This window comes from Cheilinus undulatus, linkage group 4 (genome assembly GCF_018320785.1).
Source record: "Cheilinus undulatus linkage group 4, ASM1832078v1, whole genome shotgun sequence".
Lineage (NCBI taxonomy): Eukaryota > Metazoa > Chordata > Actinopteri > Labriformes > Labridae > Cheilinus > Cheilinus undulatus.
The window spans coordinates 55,344,658-55,365,277 of NC_054868.1; the positions used below are offsets into that span (position 1 = coordinate 55,344,658).

A 20,620-nucleotide genomic window follows, 5' to 3' on the forward strand; every position below is an offset into this window, starting at 1 on the left:
GAAGTCTTCTTTCTCATTCTTTAAACTTTAAGGCAGTGGTTCTCAACGTTTTCAGCTCCAAAATTAAGGTGCCAAGAGACCGGGGACCCTGCTCTACCTGAAGGTGGCTGAACCGCCATGCACAATCAACAATAGTCATGTGCAGACAAGGCCGTCTACAAGGGGGGATAAAGGGGGAGGTTTCTGAGACCCAGCCAAACTGGGAGGTCAGCAAAACCATGCCCCATTGTGAAGTTAAGCTGTCAAAACCATATTTTATCTTTGACCTGAATAATAACCACTCTTATAAAAGAAACAAATATCTTTATTTATTCATTTATGTAGTAAATGTGAAAAATATAATTAAAATGGGTTAAAAATTGCTAAAATTGGTTGATAATTGCAAAAAAATATAGAAAAGGTGATGAAATGGGATATCTAAAGAACACAATTGCGATAAAAGTGGCAAAAATGGGCACAAAAAGGGCACACAGATGGCCTACCAGTCGAAGGCGCTATCCATGTGCGCGGGCAGCCCAGGTTCAAATCCGACCTATGGCCTGCTACCGCATGTCTCTCCCCACTCTCTCTCCTGTTTCCGACACTATCCACTGTTCCCCTCTATGGAATAAAGACATGAAAAGCCCAGAAATAAATCTTAAAATCAATGGGCTGTAAAAGGGGATTAAATGTGGCTGAAATGGATTTTAAGTGCAAAAATTGGTGTAAATTAGGTGGACTGGGATGAAAAATTGAAATAAACTGGCAAAAAAAAAAGGTTAACGTGGTTAAAATGGGCAAAAATGGGCATAAAAGGGGGTTGGTAGAGGCAATAATAGGCAGAGAGTGGCAAGAATTGGTTTAGATGTGTCAAAAACAGGCAGACAAAAGGGATGGGAATGGACAAAAATGAGTTTTAAGTGGCAAAAATGTGCTAAAATTGGTGATATTTGATCAAATTGTTGTAAAGTGGCAACAGTGTAATTTAAAAATATTCTTAGTTTTTTTTTAAGGCATCTGGAAACCCCATCTCAGTGTCTCTTGACCCCAAAGGGGGTCCCGACCATAAGGTTGAGAATCACTGCTTTAGGGGACCTACGTTTCAGATCTTGTTAAATATCAGTGTCAGCAAAAATCCAGTATTGTGCATTCTTATTGACCGGTTATGACTGAAAAATCTCAGATCTTTGTGTCCTGTTCATGGTTAGGGAGGTGGTTGTGGATCCTGAGGCCAGAGCAGATGAGAATTATCGATCTGTAGTTCAGTTTTATCAAAGGAAACCAAGACTGTTTCATATTTTCCACCTATAGTTCTTTAAATTCAACTTTCATGTTGATTTAAGCAGACACGTTTCGCTCCATCGTTGGCTCCAAACGTCTCCCATTATTGCTAAATAAATAATAGCAGCTTCCTGCTGTATTTTTCCCTCCTTTATAATAATAAAATCACTGGTGGACTCTTGTTCTTGATGTTTTTCAGTGTATCATTTAATGTACTCTCACAAGTTGGTGAACAGGTACAACTTTGTCTCTCACGGTACTAAATCACACATCCATTGATAGTATAAATAGCCAACCTAATAATAATAGTACACATTTTCAAATACATAAAATCATCAAGTATCCAAGTTTTAAGTTACGGACATCAAATAAAAAGGCATACAAAATATCGCAGACGTTGGAAGTCCAGTCTGAAGCAAAATAATAAAGAAAAATTAAAAACAGAAAAATAAATCACATTTTGGACATGGCAGTTAATTAGTAAACAGAAGGTTTGATAGAGAAAAGAAGTTCCTAGACTTTCAATTGACAAATAAATATTGCAACGATTAAGCGTTTCATATTAAAAATAGGTACTGAAAGGGCATAAGTGAGTGTAAGACTTCCTGCACAGACAAAGGCAACGATTGTTTTTTTGTTCCGAGTAGAAAAATGAAACACCTTTTTCTGAACGCAGGCGGGGGTCGACGCCCGCCTCGATTGCCTTTGTTCCACTTCGATTGTAAGGCATTTATGGATGAACCATCGCATGTGAAGAAGGCAAACCTCTGTCCAGTCAGTCGGAAACAGAAACCTTTAGTGGAACGGGGAAGTAACGGTTTCTAATGGGAAAGGAACGTTTTTAATTTTGAGCACATTCTCAGTAGATGTAAACTGGCCAATCAGAATCTTTGGGATGCAGAAAACAACTAATCCAACATCTTACACGATACACGACTCTGCGCTGCCCTCTCTCATCGTATTTTTTTTTTTTTCTGGGCACATAAAGAGAAACACGGCGACTCCGGCTCACACAAATCGATTACTTTCTTTTTTTATGACACTTGGTTTGAACCGGGAGCAGGAAAAGGGGACATTTAAAAAAATAAAATACTTCAACACAATGACTAAAAGAACAAGCCTGCCAGGTAAGAAGCCAGCGAGGTTGGATTCAGCTCTTCTCATGGATGATGTAGGGGTTGGCGTGGCTCACGGTTTGGCTCTACTGGATGCAGCAGTTATTGCGATGGCCGTTGGAATCTTTGAAGCGCAGGCGCATCTTTGGACGATATTTCTCCAGGTAGAACAGCTGCTTGCTGTTGAACGCTCCCCGGCGCTTCCTGAAGGAAACGAAGAGACACAAAAACAATAGTTTGACTCTTCTATCACGGAAAGAAGACGAAGAATACTGAAGATGTTTGGAGAGGTGAACCTGCTCTGATAAACCTTTTTATGCTAACACCTACACATGTAATAGATGCCTGCACACATGATATGGATCTGCAGCATCCCAAAAACATGATCGAAGTGGACTACTGCAGATTAGATTACTTTTTTAAATTTGCAGGAATTAGTTACGTTTTTGGGAGGATAAAAATCACTGTCTGGCTTGGCTCCGGGCTGCAAAACACGCAAGTCTGCTCTGTGAGGAGCAGTGAAAACAGGAGAAAAACGGACTAATGTCTGTTTAAATCTGGGATATTTTGACTCGACAGAGATCCAAACTGTTTCCTAGTCTGTGGATGTTGGTATCTGACCACAAGTCAAGTTTCCTGACGTTTATCTGGACCTGATTTTAAAAACACAAAGCAGAGCCTGAAGGCTCACATCAGCCTGGTCTATCTGTGATGGAGGTGAAACTAAATTAATGCTGAAGTTTTGTGAATATGAAGCCTCAGAACAGTGGATTCTCTGTACTGTAACTTTAGTTATTAATCTACTTCCTCATTTAGGTAACATGTGAAACATCACTCTGTGGTTGTTGGACGTGTTTGTAAAACTTCGGGCTGCAGCTTTTTTTAAAACGAGATCAGCAAACCCTGGATTTCTGACTTAATCTAGTTTGATTTTAACACCAACTGAACTTTTACTTTATTTCTAATGTGGTGAATTCTCACAGTACAGCTCTGAACTGTTATTTTCTGTCATATAAACTGTTCCAGACTAGATATATTCACATATTAACATACAGTTACGACTCTAAACATTTCTGTACACGTATTCTATCAGCTGAGTATCTGTACTGACAGCGGTTAACATCATTAACATGTAGTTATTTTTTAAAAAGCACTTTCAGCTAAAATAAAGCTGTTTAATGGTTATTCCCTACTGATTTCTGTCACTCATCCTTTCTGGAACTCTGCAGCTGGACCAGCTGACTCACGCTTCATGTGACGTCACATGCATGCCTTTACAGCCGCCCACCAGGTGAGGGCACGGGTGTCTGTGGAAACACAAACTATTTTGGGGTTTAGTGTACCAAACCATACTGAATCAAACTGGACCCCCAGACGGAAACACGGCTTAAGAGGCTGTTTATATTGATATGGGTATGGTTTGATCTTGGGTCTGTCTTGGGCATAAAAGGTTAAAAATCACCAGCCCAAACAACCCAAAGTGAGGGCAAATTTTAAGTGCTGTTAGCTTTTATGACTGTGGCTGCTGTAATGGCAGCACATATGTCAGCATTTTATTCTGACGTTGGTAGCACTAAGCTACGAGATACAGCCAAGTTCTTAGATGAAATGACCGGTGTAAGGGCAATTGCATGGAATACTTTCTTGGTATTTCTTGTTATCATCTTTAAAGAACAACTAATAAACATTTGTCATATTCATTCTAAACTGAAGCCCTCCTCTGGCACTTTAAATAAAAGATAGCATCCTTATGGCTCAGCTCTGACCAAACTCAGTACATTCAGCCTTATAAAGCAAAGTAAAAAGCATTTACAAGCTCTTTCAAAGCAACACGTGAGAGCTGAAAACATTACAAGGCATGACACATCACTCTCAATCACTCCCTCCCACTGAGTCACTCTGATCTGATACCTCGGCTATTTACAGGTGTGAGTCATCCCTGCCTCCTTTATGGACCTAAAACACTCAGATCCTGTCACATTCAGCTCACCGCTGTGGCCCGGAGTATCAGAGTTAAGTTTTATGTTCTGGTTTGAGAAAAATACAAATAATCTGCTGCATATATGAACCAGAGACATTCATAAAGTCTGTCCATCAGGGAGCAATGAAGACTGAATTTACACTGAAAAATGTTCACAGCTCTACACTTCCACTGGTATCAGAATCATAGATGATAAATGTTTGTCTATGTGTTAGTAAAAAGATAGACAGGTACTTGAAATGCCAAAGAAAGAAGCTGAAAAATCCAGTTTCTGTCTGGTTGTTATTATAAGAATATACCAGCGTGTCCTAGCAGCATGCGAGGCGGGTGAGCGTCTGTGACGAAATTAGCTTAATCCAACCGTTTTCTTCTGGACTGTCCTAGCAGCCTGTAATCAATGATCCTTTTCTACTTTCTCTGTCTTTGTGTTAGCTTAGTAAAAAGGGAGATTCTAAAGGTGCTGAGACGGTCCACAGGAAAAAGTCCAGATTTTCTTTCGTATTTTTTGGTTAATGTGGAGGAAAAACTGTTTGGCTCACCATGTCAGTACAAAGCACCACTCCTCTGTTTCTCTGCATTTAAAATAAAAGTACTAGATGTCAAAGGGCTCATAAGGGAAAATAAAATACAGGACAGAGAGTTAAACATGTTAAGGATGCAGCATGGATGGTAAATGTGCGATGCTTCATACCTGACATCATAACAGTTATAACATGCTGTCCCACTGCGGAGGCTAAGTCAGCCTTCAAAATAAAACCCAACCTTTTCTTGATTATGTGAACTTACTGTCGAATGAACTGGACAGCATCTTCGTATTTCATCCCACATTCGATCAAGGCGAGTGCCACCAGAACAGGAGCTCTGCAGGGGAACAAGAGTAAAAATTTCAGGTTGGAAGATTTGTTGATGGAGAGATGAAGAGGAATAAATTCAGCAAGTATAAACTAGGGATGCACAATATTATCGGCCTGATATCGGTGTTCATAGATATCAAAATTTCTGCCAAGATTTTGGCCATGAATATCAGCATATATCGACTGTATAATTTGTCCATATATACTGAGAAATTAGTGGAGTTTTTTGGGCTGGAGTTTTTTATTGTGGTCTGGTCTTGGGATCCACTCGACTTTGCTTCAGAAACAGACCCGGCAGGCGAGGATGAACGCTGTTGGAGCAAAATGGTGGTTTGAACACTGAAGACCTGTACCCTGTGGAAACGGCAGGTAAGCATCTGCTAACTTCCCAGACAGTGAAAGGACTTTTCTGTTGCTTTGTTTGCTCTGATCGCCTGCAGTCAGCCTTCCTTTAACCAAGACCAGGAATAATCTAACATGTTAAATAAGCCGAAGTTTTTGCTCCACTTTCGCTTTAATCTGGTAGTGTTTGGTGTTAAAACCAGAGTTCAGGTTAAAAAAAACCCAGAACCCCCCTTTAAATGTAGGACAACAGTCAGATTTCCAGATAATGGAGCTGATGTTGAGCTATTTCTGAATTTTGGAGTGAAAACATGAAAACAGAACGAGTTTGGCAGGTTGTCAAACCGAGCAAACGCACAAGTGGGACAAATGTGAGCGATTTTATGAGTCATGGAGAAAACATGAGAGGAATCCACGTGACTGCTGCCTCCTTTAGAGCTCTACTGAAACCACAACAGGTCATTTTCATGTTTTTTTTTAATTTAAGAACTCGGCAAGATTGCAGTTTGAAACAATCAGCACTCAGCTCTTCTGAACTTTCACCATCTTATTTATTTTATAAACTGATTTAATTCTATTAGCTTGTAGATCATCATACTGTTTCTCAGATATCTTCAGCAAAAGGCCAGTGAGTTTACGTGCTTGCAGCACTCTGAATGAAAGTTTTACAGAGAGGAGGAACCCCACAGGACTGTCGGATTTCATAGTGATTATGCAGGAATGAATCCACACATATGAGCCCTGGGTTCATTTGAATAGAAACAAGGGTTAAGAATGCAGCAGTGTTGTTTCTGTTTTATCTGCAGGTTTGGTCATGCATGCTAAATATCTCAGTGATGGTTGTTAGAATTTGCATTTGTTTCAGCTGTGTCTGAATTCTACATCAAAAACACTCAAACAGCAGCAGTGTCATAGTTTCCTCTGCCAAACCCTGACCCTCAGGAATCACGTGTAAAAATATGATCCCGTGTGATAAGAACATAATACTTTAATCCTCGTCCACTGCCAGTGCTCACCTCCCCAGCCCTGCCACACAGTGAACAGCGATGCAGCAGCCAGGCTCCTCCCTGAACTTCAGCTTCAACAGGTTCAGCCAATCATCAACAATCTGGTTGGAGGGAGGAGCTCCGTCGTCGAACGGCCAATCCTGGACGAGAAGAAGGGGGAAGAAAGAGGGAAATGATGTCATCTGCCCGGTTTCTCAGAAAAACCAAAACAAAAGAGGAGTGTTGGCTGAGAGCGGCTGCAGGGGGACGAGAATGCTGTTGTGGGGGAGGGAAGGTGGGGGAGGATGCATTTCTTTATCTTTGTCTGTATGTTTTAGTGGTTAGACATCAAGTTTTCATGAAAATGACCTGATTAATGGAGTTTAATAAATACAGGGTTGAAAAAGAAATAGCCTGGAGGCAAAACCTTTACTCTTAAAGCTACCAAAAAAAAAAAAAAACAGTGAAGGTTTTAAGATTTATTTTTAATGTTTGTGGCACACATGGAACATTTATTGTAAAAATAAGCAATGTAAATGAAAAAACTTATATTAATCATTTAAATTAATTTTCAGTCAAAAATACAGATTATTTAATCAGTTCAGCTTCTGAAAAATGAGACTAAACCGATTTAATCTGCTACGTATTATTAAAAATAAAACATCTTTGTTCTGAAATCCTTGATGCACCATACAAACATATCTGAACTTAAAAAAATATAATTTTTAGAGACCATTACCAGAATTTTGTATCATTTCCTGGTAGATTTTCAAACTGTTTTTTTTAGTTGTCTGTTGCACAGACAATAGTCAACTGGGAATTGATAGATGAAGGAAAGAAAAAAATCATTGCGTTGCTAATTCCAGCTTTGACAAATGGCATAAATTAACACAATTAAAGAACATAAACACAAACAGTGAATGTGACTGATGTCTTCCATTGTGAAAATTACAACATTAACACCATTTACCCAGGTTAGTTTGGGTTTTTTAGAGCAGTTTTTGCATGCAGCATTGGAAAAGTCAATGCTAAGTATTTATGCTACATGCCATTTCTACATCAGAAACCTTTGGCTTCATGTAGTCATCATATGTGAGATCTATTTTCCTCTAAAGAGCTTTTTATGTTTCTGTTCCTCCATCACAGTTCAAATTTCAGAGCCTTGCATTAGTTGGGGAGATTTCAGAGCAGATTCCAGATCATCTGGCCAGCGTTAGCACATGTCTCCCTGCTGATTTGTTTACTGATGTGATCTTTGTTTGTTATGGTCCGTTATATCAGAGGTACGTCTTGTGCTGCTTTCTGGGCCGGAGCTCTCATCAAGAGATCTTTGTATCTCAGTGGGAATTCTGAATAAAACAGAAACACATGCTGGCAGCCGGGGGAAGGGTCAGGCTTTGAGCTCATGCTCATGGCTTAATTATTATGAATTTTTCTAAAAGAAGAAATCAGCAGGAACGATATAATCAGCATGTTATCAGCAGATACTAACATTTCCGGCTATATTTACAGCTCATACATTGGCTATAAATATCGGTCATCTTCCCCCACATGTATGCCAAATATGTCTGAAGTTTTATGTCATCTGAAGTCTTTTACTTTATTCATCATCATTCTTTAAACTTTGAAGTGTTTTAAGGACTGAAATTTGCTTATTTGTTAATTCTCAAATTGAACATGTTGATTCTTAACTGCATGGCAATTAAGCCATTTTCAAAAAAAAAAAACCTGAGATGTGCTTTTATTTTGAAGGATATGCCTCAGCCCCTTTGTTTCATTACATCTTTTGTTCCATTCATAATCCATCTGGCACCATTTATTCATTTAAAGCATTTAGATATGACTGCAAAACTTTGGGTCACGATTTGCCTTTAAGGATATGATGGTGGGTCCTGATGCTAGACCAGTTGAGAACCACTGGTCTAAACCATGTTTTAATACCTGATAAAAGCATATCAGTTATCTGCAAAAATGAGCACGCCTACAAGCAAGTGGCCAATTAGAAATCAACATTTTTTTGACCCATCATGAAATAAACTGCTGCAGCACTGGGCCAAAGTCAAACTGAGTCAATAGGTTGCAGCTTATAGTTTGTGTTGAAGTCCCAGATAGGCTGAAGGAGACGCTTTGCGAAGTTAGCACACTTGCTGCATGTTTGTTATTACAGACAGCAAACTTTAAAACTTCACTGCTGTTCTTCACAGTAATCGCACTGAGAAAAAGAGGTGACGTTCGGCTTGCTCCTCTTTAGTGTCGTAGTGAAACGTACTAACTGGTCTCAGACTGAGCTGCTGTCTATCACATATCATTCTGATATGCTACCTGTGCATTGTTCAAATCTTGTTTGTGCACAATGCAGCACATGCACTTCAGTGATACTGCAAAATTCTATCCCAAGGCACCAATCATCAGCATATCTGACACGTGCAAATGTCAAATATCATGTATGGCCATGAAAGTCAGGGCTAAAGATGAAAAAAGATCCTGAATAACTACTTTATATTTGCTAAGATGCATAGATATCACTAAGGCTTGATCCCAATGCTCCCTTTGCCCTTCCTGCTTCACCCTGCCCTTACATTTGGCATCTAGGGTCTGATTTTAGTTGGAATGGAGGGGTATAGTCTATCAAACTGAGATTTTCCAGGTGCATGCTCCAAACTGAGCGTTATGGGAAATCTCCCAGAATGCAATGGCAATATTTAGAAGTTATGAGAGCATTTAAGATGATAATTGTATGCGGTTTTAGATGCATTGTGGTCCTATTGGTGTTACACAAGTATTTGAAAAACGATCCCTCATCGCAGAAATGTCCGGTTGTGTCGTCTTGTCTGTTTGTGTAAATGCTGTCGATGACTGCTGATGATGTACCAGAATCTTCAAGGTCGTCTCATGATGATAGGGGAAGATTTCACCACTGCCTCTTATAACTCTGTTTCAAGGGTGCGCAGGAAATCGAGGGCTAGGGGTAGAAATTTGACTTTTGAATCTCACCAGAACTTGGATTCCTTCTTTCACGACCAAGGTGGCATCATAGGTGGCCTCGCAAACTCTCACAACGGTGGTTACTCCATACTTCTTCAGCTCCTGCAGAAACACACAACAAAATTATAGGAGAAAACCAACTACACAGGAGCAAAATAACAAACTATAAAGTTAACGCAAGCCTCAAACACCCCCTGAAATCAACATTAGATTAAATGTTAATTGTTCCAGATTTTTTTTCTTTTGTTTCCCACTTTTAAATCTGTGAAAATGCAAATCCCCATCATCTGACCAAATGAGTGATCACTTAAGAATAAAGGCACTCTGCTCACCTCAATGAACTTGTTCAGGGTGGCGTTGGTGGGATTGTGGGTAATGAGGAACCTCATGTTTTTGTAGGTGATCTCCACAGGGGCGGGTCTGTTCATACGAGCCATCGTGACAATGTAAAAAAAATAAAAGTCTTCCACAGAGTAAAAACACTGATGTAAACACGGAGTTAGAACTCGGAGGGAATGTCAAACAAAAACTCGCTTCTAGAAACCCAGAAACAGAAATCCTCCGCTCTTCCCTCCGTTGAGGTTGGCAAGGCTAAACAAAAATACGAAGGCTGCGACGGGCAAAAATGGGGAAATTTGGGTGGTTGGCGGCCGATAAAAAGGGCGGACAATCAGAGAAACAACTCAAAACCCTCTCCTTTGGAATAAAACAAAAGAAAAGGAAGGAAAAAAAAACAAGGCTGGTTCCACCTTGATTCTGGCCAGGCGGAAGCCGACGAGGGCAGTGTGCAGCGGGTGAAGTTACCCCATCCAGGCCGAGTTGTCGCTGGTTCTGGGAGGCGTCCCGGTCCTGCCAACTCTCCGGGGTCCCTCCTGTGGCTCAAGTGCGTCGGATCGATGGCGAGTTTGGCTGTTCACTCGTCTGCATAGGCAGCGTGCTGAGCCTGGCAGTAGTCCCCACTGCCCTTCAGAAACTCCATAAATGTGTGACCCAGAACACCACAGAACTGCTGCAGGAAACACAGGGGGACAAAGACGAAGACATGGGTTTAAAACAGGAACAACTGCAGAAAGATTCTGTGAGAGGAGGTTGTTTTTCATGAGATGATATTTTGTTTTAGCTAGGAGTTTTCTTCGAAGTCTGGCTTTAGCTTTCCATGTTTACTAGTGTCAAAATCAAACTGATTATTTCAGAACAAAGTCCACTGGTTCACCCTCAAAAAGACTACGAAGTGGAGCTCAAACGAAAGGCTTACACTGAAAGCAGTATTGGTATCTTATTTAAATCTTGCCTGATTAATTTGACCCTATGTTGGCTCTGATTGGTCCACTATTCAGAGGGTCTACTCCAGGGGTGTCCAAACTATGGCCCAGGGGCCAAAGGTGGCCCATGCCCCCCCCAAAATTCTTTAAATGAAATGAAATGAAATACGGCCCTCAAAAGAGCATGGAGCTTGTGCTAGACTGTATTATTATCCTTAGTTTCAGCAAAAGGCATTGCTACCATACTAACACTGTAAACAAACATTCTGACAACAATTTTTATGCTGATTTTTTAAGGACTAAATTGAGACACTTCAAATAGTAAACATACTGGCGACCTAAATAATAAAGATATCTTGATTTATAACACCCTAATGGATTACAGCAGCAAATAGCAGCACCGGTGATGTTTCAGGGCCGGAGCCAGAGCTGACCAGGGCCCCCTGAAATCTGATTGGTCTCCCTAAAATACTAAAAATGACTAGATATTTGCATTGTCAGCCATCAGCTAGCCATTTAAGCATGCCCAATCACTGAGCATAGCTTAACCTGTATTAGATTTGTTTTGCTAACTTTAGTATCAGATGAGGTAGATGAAAGTTGCCCCACTGTCGTATATTTCTGTATGTGGCCCGCAATGGAAAAAGTTTGGACACGCCTGGTCTACTCTAACCGCAACTGTTTCTGGGCTTTTTCCAGTTTGACAAGTTTTTTAGTACTTTGTTGTAATATATTACCATAATTCAGCAGAGTTTAAAGTTGAGCTTTGAATGTCTGCAAGAATGACTAAAGATATCTACATCAAAAATGACAAAAACAACTACTATATCACCAAAAAAGCTGGAGCTAGCTGTTCTTTAAACAGTGATCTTAAATTGGTCTAACCTCGGGACCAACCACAACCTCTTAAATTAGAAACTGAGACTGAAATTAGCATGACTGGACAAAGAGAAAGGACAAAACAAACATTTAAGCAGCACTTCATTGCAGAGGACAAGCATGCAGGCATTTAGTTACTCAATTTCCTGTCATAATACACCAAGTTTAGCTGTTTCTCAGGAGAACCAGCTTATCTTGTCCAAAGATGACAAGAATTCTTGAGTAAACAACCAAAAAATACGTGTTATATTAGCAGAATGGGGTAAAACTAAACTGTATTGATCCACTTTGAGCCTCCATACATCATAACTGTTGCCACATTTTTTTCCCATTGAAAACAGCTCTTTGACCCACTTTTGAGTCCCAACCTACTAGTTTAGAACCACTGATTTCATCTTTATCAAAGATTCCCTGCAGCTTTAGTCTTCAAACAGTCCAAGACACACAAATACTCAGTCCACTATCTTAGATGAGTGAGAAAAACCCTGAACCTGTTCACCTTTGAGACTCTAGAACCAATTAAGTTTCATTTTAAATGGGAGATAAAATATTAAGAGAATAAATATTGATTATTCCAGTTATGAATTCAATTTCTACAAGTCTAAACTCTTGTAGCTCGATTATTTTAATGTGTAATTCTTTACTGTCCTTATCACAGCTTTAGAAATGTGTACAATAGCTGTTTTTTCCCATAATCCTTCATCCTGATAAGCCGAATAGTTACTCCAGCACTCTAACTTACAACGTTGCGTGCCATTGTTTTTCATATTTTAAACACAAGGGATTAAGTGAGAAACAATGGGTTCAACAAGCCTACAGGCCTACTTCTGCAATACAGCAGATTTAGAGTGAAACGGGTTTGTTGACATTCGAGACTGTCACACCGTTGCATCAGACACACACGAGCAACACTGATGTAACACTGGCTCTGATAACACAACTTTAGAGGAACAGGAACTATGCTTTCTTCCAGGGTAGGTCTACAAAATAAATCCTTCCTGCAGCACTCTATATGTGGCCATTTTTCATTTCTAAGATCAAAAATATCACACCAACTCACACATACTTTCTGAATCTTATAAAAACAGTGAGAACTTTTCAATACATTTAGGCTGTCAAAGTTTTCTAAACTCTTAAATACCAAGTGTTTCAAATCAATCAGCATTATTCTTATTACCAGAAGGACCAAGAAGTACAGGAACTATCTGTTCTTCATAGTTCATCCTCATAATTTTAGCCAATAGTGAGAGAGAGTGCTGGAAAAAAAAATATCCACAAATACATTTGCAAACGTAAGGAGCAAGGAAAGCCGTCGGTCAATCCACTTTTCCAAATGCTGCTGACAGCTGTAAAAAACAGCGTTAGGGAGGAGTTCGACATCAGTTTTCACGATTTTAATGAATTACCAGAGAGACAGAGCGTTGTCTTAGTTGCACGAGTATGTTTGCAACATTTAGCAACTGGATAAGATTAGCAACCAGGGCAGGAAACCCTGAACTCTGCAAAGCAGATGGATCTGCCCGTTTCCGTGTTTCTCCATGCTGTCAATGAATTTGTTCAATTTTAAGAGCTCTTTTACTGGTAGCCATTGCTCTTCACCAATTCCACCCACTTTACAATGCTGCCAATGAATCTGCAGAATTTCAACTGCTCCCTTGCTCTTCTCCATTTGCACTCTCTATTTGAAATGTTAACAAACTTGTGCAATGTTATAATATTGGCAACTCTTGCTCTTCTCCAGATCCACCCACGCTTGAAAAGTGGCCAATGCATTTTGGGAATTTTAAATGCTCTTATGGTAGCAACTTTTGCTCTTCTCCAGTTCCAGCCTCTTTCCCAAATGTTGCCAATAAATCTGTGTAATTTTAAAAGCTTCAATACCGACAGCAATTGCCTTTCTCTGCCCTCATTTTCAAAAGTTGCCAACAAATGTGTGCAATTCCAAAAGCTCTAACACTTCTGTTCTTTTACAATTCCACTCTTTCTTGAAAAGTTGTACATGCATTTTTGCTATTCTGACAGAATTTAGGAGTTTACCTACAGTTTTTGATGATTGATGAAACAATAAATTGAAAATAATGCACTGCTGTTTTTGATGACGTTGAATCAAACTGACCAGATTTTCTTTAATTAAGCTAAAATCACAAAATGATGATTACTAGTTTAGACTAAATACTTTGAAGATTCCATCTCACGTTCAATAATCATATGACTTAAAGTGGCTCTTATTTTAAACTATTATTGAGCATTAGCCTCAGTCAACAGCCATATTTACAGATCCTGTAGAATGTGATCACAGCTGAAAAGGAGGACAATGAAATGACTCCTCGGAGTTTGTTCTACAAAGCCACGCCGCGGTCCCACCTAATGGCCGCTGGCGTACCATAGGAGGGACGTGTCATTTCTGACATCTAGGTCATATCAGTGAGAGCTGAGCTCACCATGAGGCCTTAGACGGGGGCTTTAAACACACTCACATGCACACAGTTATTACCATCCTCATAAATCTGACTCACAAACGCTTTCACTGCCATTTAGATCTTAACATTTCTGCCCTTTGCCCCCTGAAGAAGAAGAAGAGGGAGTTACAACCTGTAGGCCTCACTTACTGGAAATATCTCCCTCCAGATTATGTTTGAATTACTGAGAGCTGTTAAGGCATGTTTAGTTAATCTGGTATTTTCCTGCTAAAACACAGTATTATGATATTAAATATTTCTTAGCAAGCCATCTAATGGTTAAAGGGAGTTGACACAAGTTTTTATTTTTGATATGCTACTTAGCACACAATGTTTAAGTCTAACAAACTCATTTTAAAGGCCTTTCTGTAGAGATGGGTCGTGTTTTTGGAAAAAAAAACATCTCTCCTGTTGTTTTCACTATCACCTGGCTGTGTAATTATTATCAGAAATTCATTTCATCACAATACATTTAAAATAAGGCTGAACAATTTGATGCAATTTGGATGATTTGTTGTATTAAAGAGCTTTACTGATGCGAGTATTGATGCAGATGTTACAGAATCCATGGGACTGTAAATGCTGTAATGGCAGTTTTTAAATACACATCCCATCGTCTACTACCAACAGGGCTAAAAGCAAAGATCCCAAAATTATTTGGGTTTCATTAACACAAGAAAATCTGGAGTTGGACAGGAGTCATGCCATCTGTGCGATAAACAAGGTAAAACACTGCAGCAACACCAATCTTCAATGACACATAACACCAGGCAAATTAGCAGCTAGCAACGACAGCTAGAGTCAAAATTTTCCTCAACTTCTTAACAGGATCTGGAGATCACTTTATGCTCACTTCAGCTGAACAGCAGCACTGAAACAGAGCACTGCAGTACAGCTTTACACGCAACTAAAGCAAAAAGTCACATTCAAATTCAAGTGGGTTTAGCCTATCCACCTTATTCCTGGGGCTGCTACTGTAAATCTGAATATGGGCGAAACTCCTGGAGCTAAGGCAGAAGTACATAACTACATGTAATTATTAATGATAAATGCTAACTACGAACGACAGTTGTTTTAAAGAAATTCACCACGAATTTGTAAATACTGATATATTTTTAAAATCACATGTTCACATTGTTTTACAAGCTGTAAATAAGTAAATAAGGAGGATACTACATTATTCCTGGGGGTCTACTGCTATAAATGTGGTTGGAACTTCCTGTACAGTAGCAATAATAGTAAAACACCATTCTTCCAAGGGACTACTAAAGTGATTTAGCATCAACAGTGGTTGTTCTGAAATAAATATTTGCTGCAATAAATACTGCTTCATTTTTGTTAACTCAATGAAGTTAAATGAGCTGAATGTTTAAATAATATTTTCTGTAATGCTCAGTACCTGTTGCTTTGGTTGTGGTACTAATTATGTAACAATGTTAAATATATGTCTTTAACAACAGTGTTTTAAACATGCTGTTCACTGTTTAAATGCATTTGGGATGTAATTCTTTCAATATTAATTTAAAACTTGACATTTACTAAGCTGAAGAGCTGACCACTTCAGTCATGGATAATTTTATTATCATAATTCCCACATTTTAAGAGGGATTAGTCGGTGGAATAAGGATTTCAGCAACCCCACAAACTAGAAATGTTATCTGAAGGTGGTGTCCAAACTCATTAAACAAAACGTGATCATTTATTACTATACTGATATGAAGCTAATAAAGTTAGCTAAATATGCTCCTCTAGGTTATCCCAGGTAATGTCGTCACTCTGTTCTCTTTAGTAGAGGGCAGAGAAATAATAATATTGTCCCGATTGAGGTGAAGCAGTCGAAAGTTACATATTTTAATGTCCAAATTGCTCTAAAAATCACGTTTCAAATCTCGTGTTCAATGCAAAGTCCCATTTAGACAGAAGGGACCGGAAGTTGCGCCCATATTTCACGCAAAGAATCATGGGGACTAGGAATAAGGTGGATAGGAAAGTGAAATCTAAATATATGAAAAAAATAAGAAAAAAAAACAGCAAGAGGGCCATTTTAAGTCTAAAAAGCTAAATATTTCTGGGTTTATATTTATTAATAACTTAGTAAACAGACTGTTTTAATTGCCTCGGATCACTGAAGATCTTAAATGAAGTGGTTAATGTGAGAGATCTTTAGAATTTCACCTTTTTCTGTGAACCTCTACGATAAAGAACAGCTGCTGTGGTGAATTCTATTAAGGACATGTTTGCAGGGGCCATAACATGGTACCTATCGGATCATGGCCTCTGTATCATGAATGTATGGGACTGTGAGGCTGTGGGAATTACCCAGCCCTACTTGTTACTAATGTTCTATAAGATGTCGTCCTCTTGTTTGTGGATGTTACTAGAAGATGTCTAATTCTCCTGTAATCCAGAGCAGAAAATGATAAAGTGTGTAACTATGACAGTAAAACGGGCGGATTAAAGAAATCCTGAGGTCAACTGAGGCAACGCAAATTCTCTCTCCCCCTACACAAAACAAAGACCAAAGCTCCATGTTTGATCCTATGCCATGTACATTTTAGAGCATACTCCCTCAGCTTTTCTGGGCATAAACCACATTTATTATCAGTGAAATGAGCTGATACTTCAATATCTTTTGAATTATTGTCAAATTAAAGACAACATACAAAAACAAACATCCAAGACATGATAAAACCACAGAATATGACAGTCAAGGCCTTCTAATGTACTTGTTTTCCAGGACTACGGTCTGTTTAATTTACAGACTGACTGATGATGATTCATATTTAATGACAGGATCATGACTGGAGTCAGACACAAAGATGTTGACCAGCTTTGGGGTGTTTTTAACACAAAATCTCAAATCTTACCAGGAATATTAGCCTGATTTACCATCAAAATATCTCAGTGCACTTTAAATAAGAAATATGCAACGAGATTATCTCACTACATGTGAGGTATTTCATTTTATTTTAAGAAACACATCGAGGTAATTAGGCTTTATTACTCATTACAAGCAAGACAGGCCTTTTTATGTTTATCTTGAAAATGTAGCTTATATATGGGGCGTAATTTGATATTAAGAGAAATAATCACTTTGATTTGATAAGGGCAGGAAATTAGACAAATACGCCTTAAAAGATTTGACATTCTTGCAGGATAAAGTGGGTGTTAAGGTGGAGTTAAAAGAGAAAATATAAGAGTCTTTCCTCCTCTAAAACTTGTTTTTCCTGTTATAATTAGGCCTGAACGATTTGGGAAAATAATTGAATTGCTACCCAATATTGCGATTGCAATTTAAGATGTAATAATTCTTCAGGTTCCTCATCTTATAAATCATTCTATATTATAACACACAAAGCTATTTCCCCTCAATATTTATATAGAATCTCCCAAAATCTACAAATAAATGTTCAAAAATTCTAAGAAAATAACTGAAATTAGAAAAACCCACCACCCAAAAAAAGCAAACCAAATTCCCAGAAATTACAATGGATATATTCAATTTTTAAGAAGATACTTTAAATTTTAAAAGCAAATCCTCCCTCAGAAAATTAAAATCAAATTCCTAAAAATGTCAAAATAAATTTCTCAAATTTCAACAAAAACATCTCAAAATTTCTAAGCAAAAATCCCCCAAAATTCAAATCAATCTAACAGAAATGTCTTATTGCAATTATTTTGTCCTATATTACCAATATGATATGAATTTTAGTGAAGGGAATGATGATTTGTTGGATTTCTTATTTTGAAGAAGACAAAATAATAATAATAATAATAATAATACAAACACAAGGAAAGAAGGAACTTTTGTAAATTATTCTAGAAAATATTGGCACTTCATTTTTTCATCATGTGTAGAGCAAAACACCTCTGCTTAAAAAATGTTTTAAACTGGTATTTCAAAACACATTTTATTACGATTTCATCTACATTTCGATTAACTGCCCAGCCCTAGTTATAATGTGTTTATATTAACCTTAATCAGCCTTTTGTTCAGGATGGAAAACGCTCACTATTAAAGCCTAGCTGTCCAGTTAAACGGATGCAAATGTCCGTCGACATGGCTTATATTTTCAGTGTTTAATTCTCAGCCTGGCCCTTGTTAAAAAGTAATCTAGCAGGCCTGCTGTAAAGTGTCCTTTGTGTGAGCAGACTGGGCGCCATCATCTACCGTTAGAGGCCCTGTCAGGAGCCGAGAGCTGGACCAACGCTCGTCCCTTTAAGGCGACAAATACGACGCTTCGTTAGAGCACTGACAGTCCTGTCTGGGTCAGAAACCACGCAGAAAATGTGGCTGACATTTTCGAGTTATTTGACCGAAAAACACGTCGATTTAACCGACAGAAACTTCGAGTAGCTAGCTGGAAGCAGCGCATCCGACAGCCGCTTCCTTCTCATGACGAAGACCACACAAACCGTTAGCTAACCTTGCCTAACCACCACAAATCCGTCTATGATCGCTGCCTGTGAGCTTTAAAAAATGAGGTTATACTGTAGACACTAGAACAATGGCGGTAACTGATCAGGGTTGTGCCGAGGAGGCCGTGATTTCACTGAAGATACGTGAAGGCCAGCTGGTTCACCATAACGTACTGATTTAAGAGCACAAGACGAAGGAATAAAAGACAGAAAACAAAATGGCAGCCACATGTAACACGTTACTTACTGGGATATGCTTACTCATTGAAGATTGTAGCTTAATCATACAGCCGGTCCCCAGAAAAAGGTAAAAAGGTAAAACGGCTCTCCACCATAAAGTCCGCTGCTGTTTCTCCGAGCGGAGCCGAAGTCTCCTGAAGCCGCTGAGACGAAGCCGAACGGCTGGAAAGAAAGACGAGGCCACTTCCGGTCGCACTTTCAAAATAAAACGCACACTTAGCACAATGTGGAAGATTACGCCCAATGTTGTTTTACCTCTAAAAATTCAGATTTATTAGAAGAAAAACGTCCGAATTTTAGATTTAATCTTAAAATTGACTGTTCTGTCTAAATACAAGTTATTTATATTGAGACCAAAATAGGTTTTAAAAGGGAAAAAATTTAAAATAGAATGGGTACTTTACTGTACTTTATTTAAAAACACAATATTTTTTGCAGCATTTTTGTACAGATGCCTTTAATTTGTTTTAATATAGAAATATGAATATTTTAAAAATCAATTAAGTTCCTAAAAATATAGCATCTCTGTCATAAACAGTTATGTGCAATAGGAAGTGAACGGTTAAAGTGCAGTTGCAGAATAGATTAAGGGGATGTACTCTAATTGGAGCATGCTTGGTCTGTCTATGTCAGCCCTGCGATTGACTGGCAACCAGTCCAGGGTGTACCCCGCCTTTCGCCCCATGACAGGTGGGATAGGCTCCAGCGCCCCCGCAACCTCGAATAGGATAAGTGGTATAGAAAGATGGATGGATGCATGGTACTCTAATGGGACTGGAGCTAATTGGTGGATGGAATAAGTCTAATCTTGCTAAGGTATGAATGTAAATGTTTACTCTTTAAGATCTGTATTCATTAAGTCAAATTTTGATGTTTTCTTTATGTGCTGCAGTGCAGACAGAGCTAAGAGAATTATTGCATGAGAGTACAAACTTATTTGTTCTTTTTTAATCATTGCATATGATTATGTTTATGTCAACCAATACTTATACTTATTTATCTGCATTGTCCTTGCTGTTTATGAGCAATCAACAAAGTATTTCCCTCAGTTTCTGAGTAAAACACCCTTCAATCTTCATAATTATATACAATTTTGGACCACATGGGCATGACAGGTAAGATGTTTATAGTCAACAACTGAAAGACTCATCTGGATTTCTTCTGAGCTTGCGTTTGAGTCATGCATGTCCGACCAGTTTAATGGCCCTGCAGGTGAATCCTGTCAAAGCAAAATGAAATATGAGTGAAGTTAAAACACAGGAATTCCTTCTAAAAATCACTAACATGTCACAAAACCAGAATCGCAGGTTATTAACAGTTATGTTTTCAACAGTTTGTGCCTCTGCTCATGCTCTTAACAATGTTTCTTATTAGCCACTGACCTAAAGGTTAATCAGGATGTAAACATTTGAATGCACCAATCACAGTGTTTAGTTAATTGCAGTTAATGTGGTTGATCTTGACAGCCCTACTGTTTATTTAGATGTTTTACAATGGTTGTGTAGTCTGCTGTAGATTCATTGTTAGCTTCATATTTACCTTGGAGTCATCTCACAAAACTCAGCTTTGCTTATGATGCACAAAGGTTCTCTTTGTTTTTACTTTTTATTATCTAGCCTGGCTGAGCTTATTATACATTTACCATGAAGACAGATTGAGCTTTATTTTGAAGAGAACCGCAGGAAGTCCCCGGAACCTCCGATACTGATGTATGACAAGCTTGACGCAGCGGTTTAAAACCCCACCCTGAAAAATGTGAGGTGTTCTGCCCAGACATCTCTCCCTCCATGCTGCACAGGTCGGGCGGTGGTGTCACTGCTGAGGCTGCGCTGGACTGG

The 20,620-nt window shown here is 38.8% G+C and overlaps 1 protein-coding gene across 3 annotated transcripts; it reads right to left on the minus strand.

Moving 5' to 3' along the window:
• Positions 1-1,445: 1,445 nt before the first annotated feature.
• ptp4a1 (protein tyrosine phosphatase 4A1) lies at positions 1,446-18,934 on the minus strand. 3 transcript variants are annotated; one of them, XM_041785238.1, is made up of 6 exons: positions 18,790-18,934; positions 9,856-10,532; positions 9,533-9,625; positions 6,569-6,699; positions 5,143-5,217; positions 1,446-2,579 (listed from the first exon to the last, which is right to left on the minus strand). In XM_041785238.1, the coding sequence occupies exons 2-6, from the start codon at positions 9,958-9,960 to the stop codon at positions 2,462-2,464; spliced, it is 522 nt and encodes a 173-aa protein (XP_041641172.1). In that variant the 5' UTR covers positions 9,961-10,532; positions 18,790-18,934; the 3' UTR covers positions 1,446-2,461. The 3 variants fall into 3 exon arrangements, with proteins under 3 accessions (XP_041641172.1, XP_041641174.1, XP_041641173.1); XM_041785240.1 differs by having other exon boundaries at positions 9,856-10,529; positions 18,790-18,924; XM_041785239.1 differs by having other exon boundaries at positions 18,804-18,923.
• Between the last annotated feature and the right edge of the window lie 1,686 nt (positions 18,935-20,620).

Excerpts from the sequence above, each read along its gene's own strand:
- ptp4a1 (XM_041785238.1), bottom strand. The coding sequence starts at position 9,960 with ATGGCTCGTATGAACAGACCCGCCCCTGTGGAGATCACCTACAAAAAC. Across the intron at positions 5,218-6,568 it reads TGTGTGGCAGGGCTGGGGAG|AGCTCCTGTTCTGGTGGCAC; the intron begins GTGAGCACTGGC and ends GTTCCCCTGCAG. Across the intron at positions 2,580-5,142 it reads GCTGTCCAGTTCATTCGACA|GAAGCGCCGGGGAGCGTTCA; the intron begins GTAAGTTCACAT and ends CGTTTCCTTCAG.